General features: G+C 38.5%; 1 protein-coding gene across 2 annotated transcripts; it reads left to right on the top strand.

The window, feature by feature from the left end:
• Positions 1-814: 814 nt before the first annotated feature.
• On the top strand, positions 815-13420 carry LOC137037552 (E3 ubiquitin-protein ligase TRIM39-like). Of its 2 annotated transcripts, none has more exons than XM_067411610.1 (7): positions 815-878; positions 1031-1563; positions 1676-1771; positions 5332-5601; positions 7621-7759; positions 12280-12306; positions 12873-13420. In XM_067411610.1, exons 1-7 carry the CDS (start codon positions 815-817, stop codon positions 13418-13420), a joined length of 1677 nt encoding a protein of 558 aa, XP_067267711.1. The 2 variants fall into 2 exon arrangements, with proteins under 2 accessions (XP_067267711.1, XP_067267710.1); XM_067411609.1 differs by having other exon boundaries at positions 12271-12306.
• Positions 13421-14525: the final 1105 nt, after the last annotated feature.

Raw genomic sequence — 14525 nt, 5'->3', positions numbered from 1 at the left:
CTTAAGTCAGTTACATAAAAGTGTAGATTAGTTTAATTTGATAGTTGGGGTACGATCGATTATCCCTAACTAACTGCTAGTAGGTCATATTAATGCAACTGTTTATGCAACTGCATGGCCCCAGGGTTTATTTAGGCCCTTTAGTTGTTTACTGCACTAAAATGAAACATACTAAAAGTCATATCAGAATCATATTAAAAGTATGTCATTTGATTGGTTGTAAAGTAAAGTTTGGTGTTTCTGTGATTTTTGTCACACAAGAAAAAACAGGAAGTATGTATGACCCGTACTTAGACACAGAAAAAGCTGCTGAACCTGCTACAGTTTGGTGCACACGTGTCACACCTTATAAAGAGTGAAGAAACATAAAGTATGACTGTCTGAATGGAGACGCTTAAAAAGATGAAATAAGACTTGAACTTCAGTGTATTTTGTGGGAAGACATTTTTGTCTGAGAATATTTCTAAAAGATATGTTTTATGTTATGTTTATTGTTTCCTTTTAATATAAACAGCACATTTTTTTCAGACATTTTTATGAGCGCACTCATTGCCTACAACAAAATAAAATGTTTACTGCACTGAAATTTGTATCAGAATTATATTACAACTATTTCATTTGAGGTTCTGCAAAATACTGAAAAATACATTTACCTAAAACAAAATTAAATTTCACAAATTATTTGTTATTTTGAGGGGGAAAAATATTTACATTTTTACATTTTTATAACAATATTTTATATTTTTTAATATATACAGCATTTCCTGGTTGAGATTATGCTGTTGTTGTTGTTGACATAAAGAGGTGAAGAACAATGGCAGAATCTTCCCCAACACCAAAAAGACGAGAAAGGAGAGGGAGCATATCTGTTCCTCCATGTGAGTCAATAATCAAATCTGTCTTATATTTCATCTACTTGAAAGTAGCTACTCATTGTTGGATTCAAGGTCTGCACATTCTGGATATTCTCTCAACAAGCTCTTGCATTACATTAGCGCAGGTGACTTATTTTTATCATTTGTCTGTCCAGTGATGTCATCCTCCAGCAGTCCACTGACTGAGGAGCTTCAGTGCTCGATATGTCTGGACGTGTTCAATGATCCAGTCAGCACTCCGTGTGGACACAACTTCTGCAAGACCTGTCTGAATAAGTGCTGGGACAACAGCCAGACCTGCAACTGTCCATATTGTAAAGAAACATTCAAGATCAGACCTGATCTCAAGATTAATACCACACTAAGAGAAATCGCAGATCAAAAGAAAAGACTTGTCCTGTGTGACGTCTGTGAGGAAAGAAAGCTGAAAGCCCTGAAGTCGTGTCTGGTGTGTCAGAGCTCTTACTGTGAAACTCACCTGGAGCCTCATATGAAAGTGGCAGGTTTAAAGAAACACAAACTGATCAATCCTGTGAGGAATCTGGAGAACTATATATGTCAGAAACACGAGAGACCTCTGGAGCTGTTCTGTAGAGATGATCAGACAATCGTGTGTCTGTTCTGCACTGAGGGACTTCACAAGGAACACAACACTGTTTCTTTAGAAGAGGAGATTGAAGAGAAGAAGGTAGAAGTTACTGACAACTTTTTTTAAAAGGGTTTATATGAATCACATTTTTTTATTTTGAGAAAAAAAAATCAGTTATGACAACATATTGTTTGTTGTTCTCTGTTTATAGGCTCAACTGATGAAGACACAGAAAAACACACAACAGATGATCCAGGACAGAATCAAGAAGATTCAAGAAATCAAACACTCATCAAAAGTCAGAAAAGTGAGTTCAAAATAATTAAATTAATCTAAATATTTATTATACATAATTTAGTTGCAGTCCTCCGAGAGTCCTGATATACAGTCCAAAAGCACTGGGACTTTTCATTGTATCTACGCTTGTCTGTGTTTGTTGTACTGTGTTTTTGTCACAATCCACGCCTGTCCTGGACTCAGTTTCCAATGATCCTCCCTGTTCCACACCTGAACTCACTTCCTCATCATCTCTCCTGCTCTACCCGGATTCCTTGTACATGGTCTTCATCGTTTGCACTCCCTTTATATTGAACTCACTTCCCTGCACTCCTTGTCCGTTCATGTTATGTTTAGTATTGTTGGTAGTGTGTTTATGCTGTTTGATTCCCTTGCTAAATAAACCTGTCTATTGTTGGAAGTCTGATTCTGATTCATCCCTGCTCCAACCATCACTGTAACAGAAGAATGGACCCAACTAGGAGGACTTCTACTACAGGATCAGTATTTTCCTGGTCCCTATCTCTCCCGTGCCTCCCAAAAATTTAAGAGGTTCAAGAGAGAATGTGTCTTCCTTGTCCGATCCCCTCAGAAAAACACGTGGCCTAGTCAGTTCACCCACAGCCAGTTTCCTCCACGTATCTCTCCAGTGGGTCTTCCCAAGTTTTCCTGCCTGTTCCACAGCCCAAACCGCCAAAGAAGATGGCCGCTGTGAAACCCAAGCCGCCTAAGAAAATGGCCGCCGCTGCATCTAAGTCCCGTCATGAAGTGGCCACCGCGAAGCTCAAGCAGCAACGGATAATGTCCACTGCCGCACCAGAGCCACTGAACAAAGTCACCAATTAAGATGGCCGCTGCCGTGCCAGAGCCACAGAACGACATGGACCAATGGCTCATTGATTTTTGGAGTGAACCTGTCGCTCCAGTCAGTCCTCCACGCGCCCGCTATGTACCCGTGGGTGGGGAACATGTGGGTGGGGCTCTTGACCCGCCATGGCCGCCTGAGGCTCCTGACCCGTCCTGGAGACCTCCGTACCTGTCTGCACCTCCCCCCTCGCCTGTGTGTAGGTCTCCAGGGCGCCCACCACTTCTCCCCCGTTGTTACATCTAAGGCGCGAGGACACGCCTACCGGGAGGGGGAGGTAATGCCACAATCCATGCCTGTCCTGGACTCAGTTTCCCATGATCCTCCCTGTTCCACACCTGAACTCACTTCCTCATCATCTCTCCCGCTCTCCCCAGATTCCCTGTACCTGGGGTGCTTCTCAGTATCCTTCCTCCGTTCCTCGCTCCTCCGTCCTCCATCCTATGCTCAGCCATCTTGAAGGACATCTCAATTCTCTAATTGCACTGCGAGGAGGTGAGGAACGAGAAGTGAGGAACCTTCCCGAGGAGTCATGAGCGAGGATACACAGGTGCATCCTTTGCGGAAGTCTTTCTCATCAAGAAACCTGACGCACGCTTAAATTCTCCTCCCCCTTCATATCTTTCACAATAATTTAAACGCATGCTTTACTTTTACAGTTTAAATAGACATTATATCTCATATATTTCAAAGGGGCATCTTGCTTTATTAATATTTATTATATATTTTTTAAATAACCAAACTTTAACAACATGTGGGTAGATCCCTCGTGCGCAGCTGATGACGCTTTGAAGTGACGCTAAAGGGAGCAAGGATAAATCATTTCACTTGATTCAATTCCTCCATCCTCGCATCTTTTCCTTGCGTCCTTCCCTCGCATCCTGAAGGGGTGGAGCTAAGATGCAAGGAAAGGAAACGAGGATGCTCAAATAAGAATTGAGAAGCACCCCTGGTCTTCGTCGTTTGCACTCCCTTTATATTGGACTCACTTCCCTGCACTCCTTGTCCATTCATGTTGTTATGTTTAGTATTGTTGGTATAGTGTTTATGCAGTTTGATTCCCTTGCTAAATAAACCCGTCTATTGTTGGAAGTCCGATTCTGATTCATCCCTTCTGCACCACACCAACTGTAACAGTTTTAGTGGTGGTGATTATACAGTGACTCTATCTGCAGGTTACATCGATAGACCAGTAGGTGGCGACAAGTGACTGTCTTTATGAGTATTTTTGATTTTGATTTATTTAATCAATGATTTGTTCAAAAACACTAATTCATTCAGAAATTACTACAGTGTGATAGAGTGTGTTGTGAGACTTTGATTTTACTCTTTTCGGTGGTTGGAGTAAATGATAACTGACAATATTTGTCTAAAATGTAAGTTATTTTACAGTAACTTCTTTATTTAATTATTGTGTAAAAGCAATAGCCTATCACACTCACAATCACGCTGTTGGTCTGAATATCAACAAGGCTGTGATTACCAATGGCCTGTTGCACAAAGCTAGCTGAACAAATTCAGTTTCAGAGTAGGTTTGGAGTCTAAAAATCCATATAAACCCAATCTGATTTAGATGAGGTTCAGCAGTTTCACAAAGCTTGGTATAAACGTTCTGTCAACTCGGGTATGATATGATCCAGAGTTTGCAATTAAAGGGTTAGTTCACCCTCATGCTGTTCCACACCCGTAAGAAATTAGTTAATCTTCAGAACACAAATTAAGATATTTTAGTTAAAATCCGATGGCTCTGTGAGGTCTTCATAGGGAGCAATGACATTTCCTCTCTCAAGATCCATAAATGTACTAAAAACACATCTAAATCAGTTCATGTGAGTACAGTGGTTCAATATTAATATTATAAAGTGACGAGAATATTTTTGGCGCGCCAAAAAAACCCCAAAATAACGACTTATATAGTGATGGCCGATTCATTATGCTCCAATGCTTCCTGAAGCAGTTAAAGTTTGAGAAGGCAGCTGAAAGAAAATATCTGACTATGTTAATGCATGTGCATTAAAGAAATAGGCCTAATAATTATAGGTACACAAAGAGCTCAAATGAATACACATTGTTTAAAATCATTATATGTGAATGCATGTATTATACATAAATAATTTAAAAGAAAAGTTTAATATTTCTTGTCCATATAATATTCTATATTACATGAATTAAAATCAATTATAATTTATATAATAAATATAATAAAAATATAATAAATAATTAGCAGCAAAAGATTAGCAATTTTGTCTTTAACGGTTTTTCACTATAAACTGCTTTAATTTGGAGCAAGATATACAGGGGGAGTGGCTTTATTGCATCAAAGGCATGTCTGTTTACTCAAAGCTGATTGGTCCAGTTTAGGTTTGCAATCTCTAATCCAGAATAAAACCTGTTCTGGAGCAGGTTAGTAGGCTAGTGTAGCGTAAGTTACCATGCCAATGAAACCCACTAAAAACTAATCCACCTTCTTGAGCCCAAAAAAACAGAGTTTGCTCCAACTAATCTCGAAATTACCTGGATAGAAACTAAAACCGGCATTGTGCAACAGGCCACTGATCACTTAGTAATGTAATAACAATCTCTCCTCAACAAGACACATTCATTGCAAACGGTGCAGGATGAAGGTTAATTCTTTGGTTGTGGGATTATAAGAAACCCCCCTAAAAACACTGATTCTTGTCTTAGTAAACACCACTAATAATGTGTTGCTTGTCCTGGTTGAGCAGAAAAACACAGAGAAGGAGAAAGCAGCCCGTGTCGAGCTCTTCACTGATCTCATCCGCTCCATTGAGAGATGTCAGACTGAACTGCTGGAGATGATGGAGGAGCAGCAGAAAGCAGCAGAGAAACAGGAGGAAGAGCTCATTGAAAAGCTGGAGCAGGAGATCACTGAGCTAAAGATGAGAAACCCTGAGCTGGAGCAGGAGATCACTGAGCTGAGAAACACTAAGCTGGAGCAGGTCTCACACACTGAAGATCCCCTCCGCCTCCTACAGGTCAGTAAACATATCTCTGGCTCTGTTTCCACCTGGTATTAAGATGCATTTTGGTCAGTCGGATCACAAGTGGACAGCGCTAAATACAGGTGGAAACAGAGTGTAAAAGGTTTTGAGCTTGTCTACTTTCAACCACTTCCAGAGGTAGTCGAAAACGCATTCGACCGGATTGCTTTCGTAGTGGAAAGACTCATGTGGTTAAATGTGTTCGAACAGCTGCTAAAGACCGCCTTTTCTCCGCCTGCTGACACAATAAACATTATGGGAAGCACACTAGCCAGACAGTTTTTAAAACTTTGCCAGCTAAGGACATAAGTTTGGTTTGAAGATGAAAAACATAATAAGCACAATGTTCTCTAAACATTTCTGTTTTCTAACATGCACTTAGCATGGTCTTGCGGCTGTCAGAGCGAAACAAAAGCTGTTCTCGGTATGCTTTACTGTTGTCTCCAGTCACGTTCATATATATACACATCACACTATTGCCGGTGACACTCCACGATCACGGTGGCAACTTCCCCACTGCGGTGGCGCAGTTCTGTTATCTCTCTGTTTTGTATTACCAGACCTGAGCTCTGCTCCGCTTTTGGGCATGAGCTAGGCTTTTTGGCCTTAGGGAAGAGTGTCACTGACAGCTGTGCTGACCTGTTGAGGTAATTAGCTTCTGGTATTTTTCCATTTAGCCTTCATGTGCTCATCATCCCTATTTAGGTGGTCATTCCCTCAGCATGGCAGCATGGGTATTTCATTCCCCAATGTGTCTTTGACTATTTTTACTTCAGACATTGTCATGCCAAGGCATTCCCCAAAGTATCTTTGATGCAGTGTCTCGTTCCCCTTCTCACTGAACCATGGTTAAATGCTTTACCTGAGACATTTTCTGTCCTCTGATTAGCGTTGTTCTAGGCTGCGTTTCCCAAAAGCATCAATGGTTTCTTATGATACTTTTGGGATACACAGCCCTGTTTGAATGCATATTTGCGTGTGTTCATATGAGCAGGAATAGTTACTACACAATTATTTGCCAACATAGGTTAATTATCCAATGTGAAACAGTATGTATTGTCAAAAATAAAATTGAATGAACACCAGTGTTTTCATATTTTATCACTTCCATGGTGTGTTTGAATTAATTATCTCATGCTTTTGTCTTGTGTGCAATAGTGACTGATTATAGTGGCAGGTCGGGTGTTTCCCCCCGTTTTAAAAAAAAAAAAAAAAAATATATATATATATATATATATATTTTTTTTTTTTTTTTTTTTTTTTTTTGCATGGTTAATTGTCAAAAGGGTGTTTATCAGTCAAATTCATTTAAAAATGTAAATTCAGCAGGTACAAAATACGATCAGTAAGGGAAAAACACTGTTAAGACAAGCACTGGATTGCAGCAGGTTGGTTGGGAAATAAATTTATTTATTATTCAGAATGCACATTTGGATGGGAACTTTTCAGTAGGTTCGGGATATGAGACGTAAGCATCCTCAGTTTCAAAAGGTCTACTACACATGAACGTACTCCCGCATGACTTTTTAAAAGAAGGTTTTTCATCCCACCGTATCAGTCTCACCCACGCTTTCCTCAATTCTTGTTTTGTTGGGAAATCACAAAATCTGAGGTAAGGGCGTCAGTGTTTAGAATTAGAGCAATTGACGTGACGCCAGTTTACACTTTTTTCGTAACATACTAAATGTGGTCTTGTGGAAGCTTGATATTTGACTTCATAATTTAAATTCATATATATATTTTTTTTTTTTTTTTTTTTACACAAACGCATTGCTTCGCTTCAGAAGGTATGATCTGATGCTCTGCCAAACTACTGTTTCACACCATTACTTTCTGTTGGTTTGGAGGACTTTTTTCCCAAACATCCCCGTCAATTCATAAAATAGTACATTGGCGATCGTGTCAACCATAAACACCTCTGAAGTGTGGACGGTCGCGGTGCAGTGCAGGTGAAAGTATGAACAAGACTTAACACTCCCCATGCTGAAGGATTTCTTTTCTCTCTTGCTGTAGTTTTACTCATCCCTGTGCAGCTCTAGAAACACCAGGAACTGGTCTGAGATCAGTGTGAAGACTGATGAGAGTCAGGAGACTGTGAGGAGAGCTCTGACTCAACTGAAGGACACTCTAGATGAGAAACTCACTCCAGCTGGTACGTCAAACATTGATCAGATAAATACGTGTTGTACACAATTCTTTAAATATAACCTAAAAGGGGTCATAACACAAGGAGTCAAATATTCTTTAAAATTAACATATTGTGCTTGTAAGATGTAAATGTACTATATATAAAAAATACAGTAATAAGTAATAATTTTACAATTATAAGTAATAATTTTATTTTTTTTAAAAAAAAATCATTCTCACTGCAAAAATAGCATTTGTTGAAATTAATCTGCCAAAACAACTCATTTTCCACTTCCATCCATTTGGGATATCACACTGTGACAGATATTTGCATTTGACCGCATCCACAACCACACTGCAACGCCTACTTTACCTTATCAGTTCAGTATCCGCCACTGTGTCAGTGAGGCAAAAAGAGAGCAGTTAAGCATAGGCTGAGTTTCACTTTTATGCTTTGGGGGATTTATTATTTAATAAATAATAATAATTAAAGCTGCAAGCAGCGATGAAAGGGCCCTCGCACCCGGGCTCACTGCCACCCGTTGGCCTCAGGAAAACAGTGAACAGTGGGCGACATGCATGTAAGCGAGTGAATACAGGAGAATTAAGCCAAAGTCATTTCGAAATGCCACACTTCCTGTGGCCAACAGGTGGCGCTTTGACCGTAACTGAATATTTCCATGTTGATGTCTTCAGGCCAGGACTATTATCGAACATGTGAAGTTTGAAGCAGATCAGACATTGTATGCCTGAGTTACAACAACTTCCTGTTTCTTTCGTGGCGTTAATCGCAAACATTAGCACTCAGCCAAATGTTGCATGATTTAACGTGTTTCTAGCATTTTTGGTACTGCGTTGCATAAAGAAATGTGAATCTGGTAGTGAATTACAGTGTAAAGCATGCCGTTTCCTGTTGCCAGCAGGTGGCGCTATGGCTAACTGAATATTGACATATAGATCTTTAGGCCAGGACTCTTCTCACACATGTGAAGTTTGGAGCAGATCGGACATTGTATGCCTGAGTTACAACAGCTTCATCATTCATGGTGAAACATCAGAATTTGTCAGGCCGCCACGGACACGCCCTTCAACAAAAACTCAAGATCTTTGCAATTAAACGTCGTTAAGGCCTTAAGATTAGACTGACCATATATGATGTTGTTATTATTAAATGTCTTTGAGGAGTTAATCACAGTGTAAAACATGTCATTTCCTGTTGCTGGCAGGTGGCGCTATGACTGCAACTGAACATTGGCATATAGATGTCTTCAGGTCAGGACTCTAATAAAACATGTGAAGTTTGGGGCAGATCCAACATCGTATGCCTGAGTTACAACAACTTCCTGTTTCATGGCAAAACATCGAAATTTGGCAGGCTGCTACGGCCACACCCTTCAGTGAAAACTCTAGATCTTCGCAATTTAACGTAACAAAGGCCTTTAGATAAGACTGACCAAATATGATGTTGATCTGATTAAAGCTCTAGGAGGAGTTCGTTAAAGTACAATGTCTGGAAATGGCAAAAACTGCACAAATTTTGCAAAGAAAATTCAAAATATCTGACTTCCTGTTGGTTTTCAGATTTCACTCCAAGAGACTTATTTCTAGGTATTGGGCTGTTAGATGTGTGTACCAAATTTCATAACTGTACGTGAAACGTAGTGTCAGGGGCACTTCGTTGAAATTTTGTAGGTGGCGCTATCGAGCCATTTTGCCACACTTAATTCTGAAACCCATATCAATTTTCACCACTTCTGACGCATCTGCAAAGTTTCATGAGTTTTCGAGTATGTTTCAGCCCTCAAAAAAGTGATTCACCTTACATGGCGAAACATCAGACTTTGTCGGTCACCACGGACACGCCCTTCAATGAAAACTCAAGTTCTTTACAATTTAACATCTCAAAGGCCTTAAGATTAGACTGGCCATATATGATGTGCTTTTGGTTTAATCTCTATGAGGAGTTAATCACAGTGTAAAACATGTAATTTCCTGTTGCCCCCAGGTGGCGCTATGACTGTAACTGAATATTGTCATATAGATGTCTTCAGGTCAGGACTCTAATAAAACATGTGAAGTTTGGGGCAGATCGGACATTGTATGCCCGAGTTACAACAACTTCCTGTTTCATGGCGAAACATTGATCTTTGTCAGGCCGCCACAGACACGCCCTTCAGCGAAAACTCTAGATCTTTGCAATTTAACGTCTCAAAGGCCTTTAGATTAGACTGACCAAATATGATGTTGATCTGATTAAAGCTCTAGGAGGAGTTTGTTAAAGTACAACATGTGGAAATGGCAAAAACTGCCAAAATTATGTAGAGAAAATTCAAAATATCTCACTTCCTGTTGGGTTTACAAAATTTGCACCCAGGGGCTTTTTTGTAGGTATTGGGCTGTTACATCTGTCTACCGAATTTCATAACTGTACGTGAAACGTAGCACGAAGGGCGCTTAATTGAAATTTTGTAGGTGGTGCTATCGAGCCATTTTGCCACACCTAAATCTGAAACCCATATCAGATGTCAATTTTCACCACTTCTGACGCGTGTGCAAAGTTTCATGAGTTTTTGAGAACGTTTAGGCCCTCAAAAATGCGATTCATTTTGGAGAAGAAGAATAATTGGCTGAGCAATTCCAATAGGGTCCTCACACCATCGGCGCTCGGGCCCTAATAATAATAATGATTTAAAGTCGCAAACTGCCCATTCTAGGAAGGACACTAAATAAATTTATCATGGGTCACGACAAATACCGCATTAACAGTCGCATCCATTACTGTAAACCTTTATTTTTGCAAAATGTTGTGTAACACTGGTCAGCGCAAGATTCTTATCTGTGGCTTTAATGTTTCAAAAATAATGTTATGGAATTATGTAATAAATAAAATCCATTTTTGTTGTACAAATTAACCCGGCAATGTAATAAATCATATGTTTGACAGCATAAAGCGAATTGTTCTGCAAGTAGCACATAACGCAATCAGTTGGCATGTCACAAGTTTTAGTGACACATGCCACTATCCACTGGCACATGCTAAAACTGACATGTCTCTTTATGTTGTGGCACCTCCAGTAGTGTAATATAGATCATGTAACGTTAGCACTTAACTCAGAAGGATATTTTATTAATACGTTGCTGTCAAATATACGATTTATTACATCATGGAGTTAATTTGTACAACAAAATTGGATTTTATTTATTACATAATTCCATAAAATATTTTTTGAAATATTAAAAGCAACACTAAGGAAGGTCCTGCGTGACCAAAACATTTGTTGAGTTTTTAAAATGCACTGAGCAATTTCTTGCACTTGAATAAATAAGGCAGATTGCTAGTATCTCAGCATGTAATCCTTTTTGGATTCGTAGCCTGACAAATGATTTTCAAGAATTTATTTTATTTACTTGAAATATTTACTTTATTGAAATATTAAAGCCACAGATGAGGATCTTGTGCTGGCCAATGTTTATCCTGACACCTTCCGGCGAGCGTGCAGCATCATGCAAAAATAAAGTTTTACAGTAATGGATGCAATGGTTTATACGTTATTCGTCATGACCCATGATAGATTTATTTTGTGTCTTTCCTAGAATAGGAAATTAGCTACTTTTTGCATGATAAACGACATACCACTGCTGGTATAACAAAACATTCAGTGGCACATGTGCCACCAACTGACAAAAAATATTACTTAATTTTAATATTATTTAATTTACATTTATTTTAAAATATCACTAAATTGGGCTATTTATTTAGGATTTTGTGTCACAATTAAATCAGTATAGCTGTTCAACTCATGTCAGTCACTGAAGATGTCACAACATATTTCATGACAATATCAGTGACATATCCACTGGCACATGCCAATGAAGACCAGATTTGCCACCAGATGTGCCACTAAGCATAGCGTCAGATACCTTGTTACTTAATGTTAATACTGCCTCTCTCATTTGCTGGCTCATCTGTGATCTGGACAGCGAGTCTTTGAGGTGAATCTAGAGCCACGGAATCCAGAAGGATGAACCATATCCAAAAGGAATAACTGTTAACGCAAGAGGAAGCAGTCTGAAAGGGATGTCTGAATACAGATACCCATTCAGATTCTGATGTACTCCATGTGCTTAAGTATCTGCTGACAACAGGATAAAATGAAAAGTAAAACAGTGTTCGTTTTGAAGCGTCAGTTTCAACAGCTCGTTTGCATCTCTGTAGAGACTTCAGTGTCAGGAACAAGTGTATGGTTTATTTTTAAGGCATTGGAGGATTATATCATCGCAAACTGTACAAGGAAAAAAATTCATAATGCTTTGTCTGTATATATCTGTTTTATATGGAAAATGTTTTCAAAATGCTTACCTGCAATAGTGAGTGGGCCTTGATATGTTTTCAAAAACAAGACATCCAAAACAAATTTATTAACTTTAGAAGTGAACCTTAAGGTACATTTTATAATAAAAAAGCAGTGACATGACCCCTTTAAAATAATTCCACACAAGCATGTCAAAGATCTGATGATGTTTTATTGTCATTAGTCTCTACAGATCTGAAGAGGATGCAGCAGTATGAAGGTACAGTGTGTGTCTGAACTACACTAGATTACATTCATATACTCACAGCTTCATTACTGACCTACAGGATGATTAAACACTGATTAAATATTAAAAAATCAAAATGTGTCCATTTTAAAAATCGATGGGACCATATTATCTACACCCGCTGTCAAATAGGTCACTTCAGACTAACACATTTTTTTGTTAATGGGTGAAGATCCTTTTTATTCTCCAGACAGTATTTTTATCTCTGAATCATATTTTGATGGACTGTGATGTCTTAAACTTTTCAGTTAATTGAATGAAAAGGTTTGAAATGAAGTAAAACCAGATTTAGTCTTAGATTTTTTCAAAGATAAACTTAATGTTTTTACCACTTAATGTTTTTTGTTGTTGTTGTTGTTGTTGTTGTTTTTGTTTTTTAACTTTGTTCTTTTATATTATTTATTTATTTACTTTTTTAATTTTTTTATTTTGTCTTTTTTCTCGCCATGAATATAGCCATGGTAGCTGGCATGGTGTTAAATTATAAACAATCATCACAAAATATCTGTTTTGTGAATTTGTGATTCATATTTTCTCAGTGGATGTGACTCTGGATCCTGATACAGCTCATGCTGATCTCATCCTGTCTGATGATGGAAAACAAGTGAGAGATGGAGACATTGAGCAGAAACTCCCAGACAAACCAGAGAGATTTAATCCATGTCCCTGTGTCCTAGGAAAGGAGGGATTCTCTTCAGGGAGATTTTATTTTGAGGTGCAGGTGAAGGGAAAGACTGAATGGGATTTAGGAGTGGCCAGAGAATCCATTAACAGGAAGGCAAATATCACACTGACTCCCAGTAATGGATTCTGGACTGTGCAGCTGAGAAATGAAAATGAATATTGGGCCTGTGATGATCCTCCTGTCTCTCTGTCTCTGAGAGTGAAGCCGCAGCGGGTCGGTGTGTTTGTGGATTATGAGGAGGGTCTGGTCTCCTTTTATGATGTGGAGTCCAGCTCTCATATCTACTCTTACACTGGTCAGTCTTTCACTGGGAAACTCTATCCATATTTTAGCCCAGGCCCTATTAATGGATGTAAAAACTCGACTTCACTGATCATCACACCTGTCAGATACAATAAATGAATTTACATACCTAATATGAAATACTAGATGAAAATAATGATTTTAATTAGGGATGTGCCTAAAGCTGAATACCATGTTCGGAAAGGAAATGACGTACAGTGGAGCCCCTTAAGGGAATAAATATGTATGTATAATATGTATATTTCAGTGCTTTCTCTGGCAATTATAGTCTATAGTTGGGTAATTATAATGTATATAATTTGCCAGCGTCAGGTATTAATTAGCAGAGTATTGAAATCATGTTTGAATGCGCACTGCAATTTACGTTCACTTTAGAGATTCGTGATCACACGTGCTGTGTGTATACTAGTGAGCGTCAGTATAGCCTACTGCTTACCACACATTTCACAAGGTTAGATATCTGTCAGTGGCGCTCAGAAACTGCAGACCATTTACCATTGTCCTGTCAGCCATCTGTAGTTATGTGGTAAGTAAAATCTGATGTACTTTAAGGTAACAGGCTCCTGTCAGCAAGCAGCTAACCATGTCCCTTTAGGGCAGGGGTCTCAAACTCAAATTGGCGGGGGGCCGTTTCTGTGATCGACACCTCATAGGAGGGCCATATTAACCTTCAAGTGCAAGAAAGCGCAACACTTCAGAAAATTTACTTTCCTTTGCATTATTTCTCATTTACTTCAAATTTCATTAGGCCTACTAAAATATTTTTATACCTATACTATAAATATTTTTATTTACCATACTAAATGTAAACAGCAGTGTCTCTCTCATTGTTACAGAGTGTAATATAATTATATAATACTATTACTAATATAATAATAAACTAATATAATACTACTAATATAATACTATTAATTGAAATAGTCTGGTGCGACTTCTCACATCCAACAAGACGCATGGAATAAAAAATCAGTAATTTAGAAACAAAACCAGCAACACATGTGGTGTGGAGGGGTCAGAAATAACAAAAAAACTGGAGCTATATATCAACTTTATTTTGCCAAAAAATAAAAATCTCTCATTGTTACATACATTATTAGTTTTTAACATCTATTGGAAGTATTTTCCCTTACTTTATGTTAGCTTAAATAACATTAAAATCTTGCACTGAGATTGCAGATTGTTCAAGAACAGCTGATGATCAGGA

The sequence above is a fragment of the Chanodichthys erythropterus genome, chromosome 15, assembly GCF_024489055.1.
Source record: "Chanodichthys erythropterus isolate Z2021 chromosome 15, ASM2448905v1, whole genome shotgun sequence".
Lineage (NCBI taxonomy): Eukaryota > Metazoa > Chordata > Actinopteri > Cypriniformes > Xenocyprididae > Chanodichthys > Chanodichthys erythropterus.
Note: the sequence above shows the minus strand (reverse complement) of the source record. Positions and strands in the feature narration are given on the sequence as shown.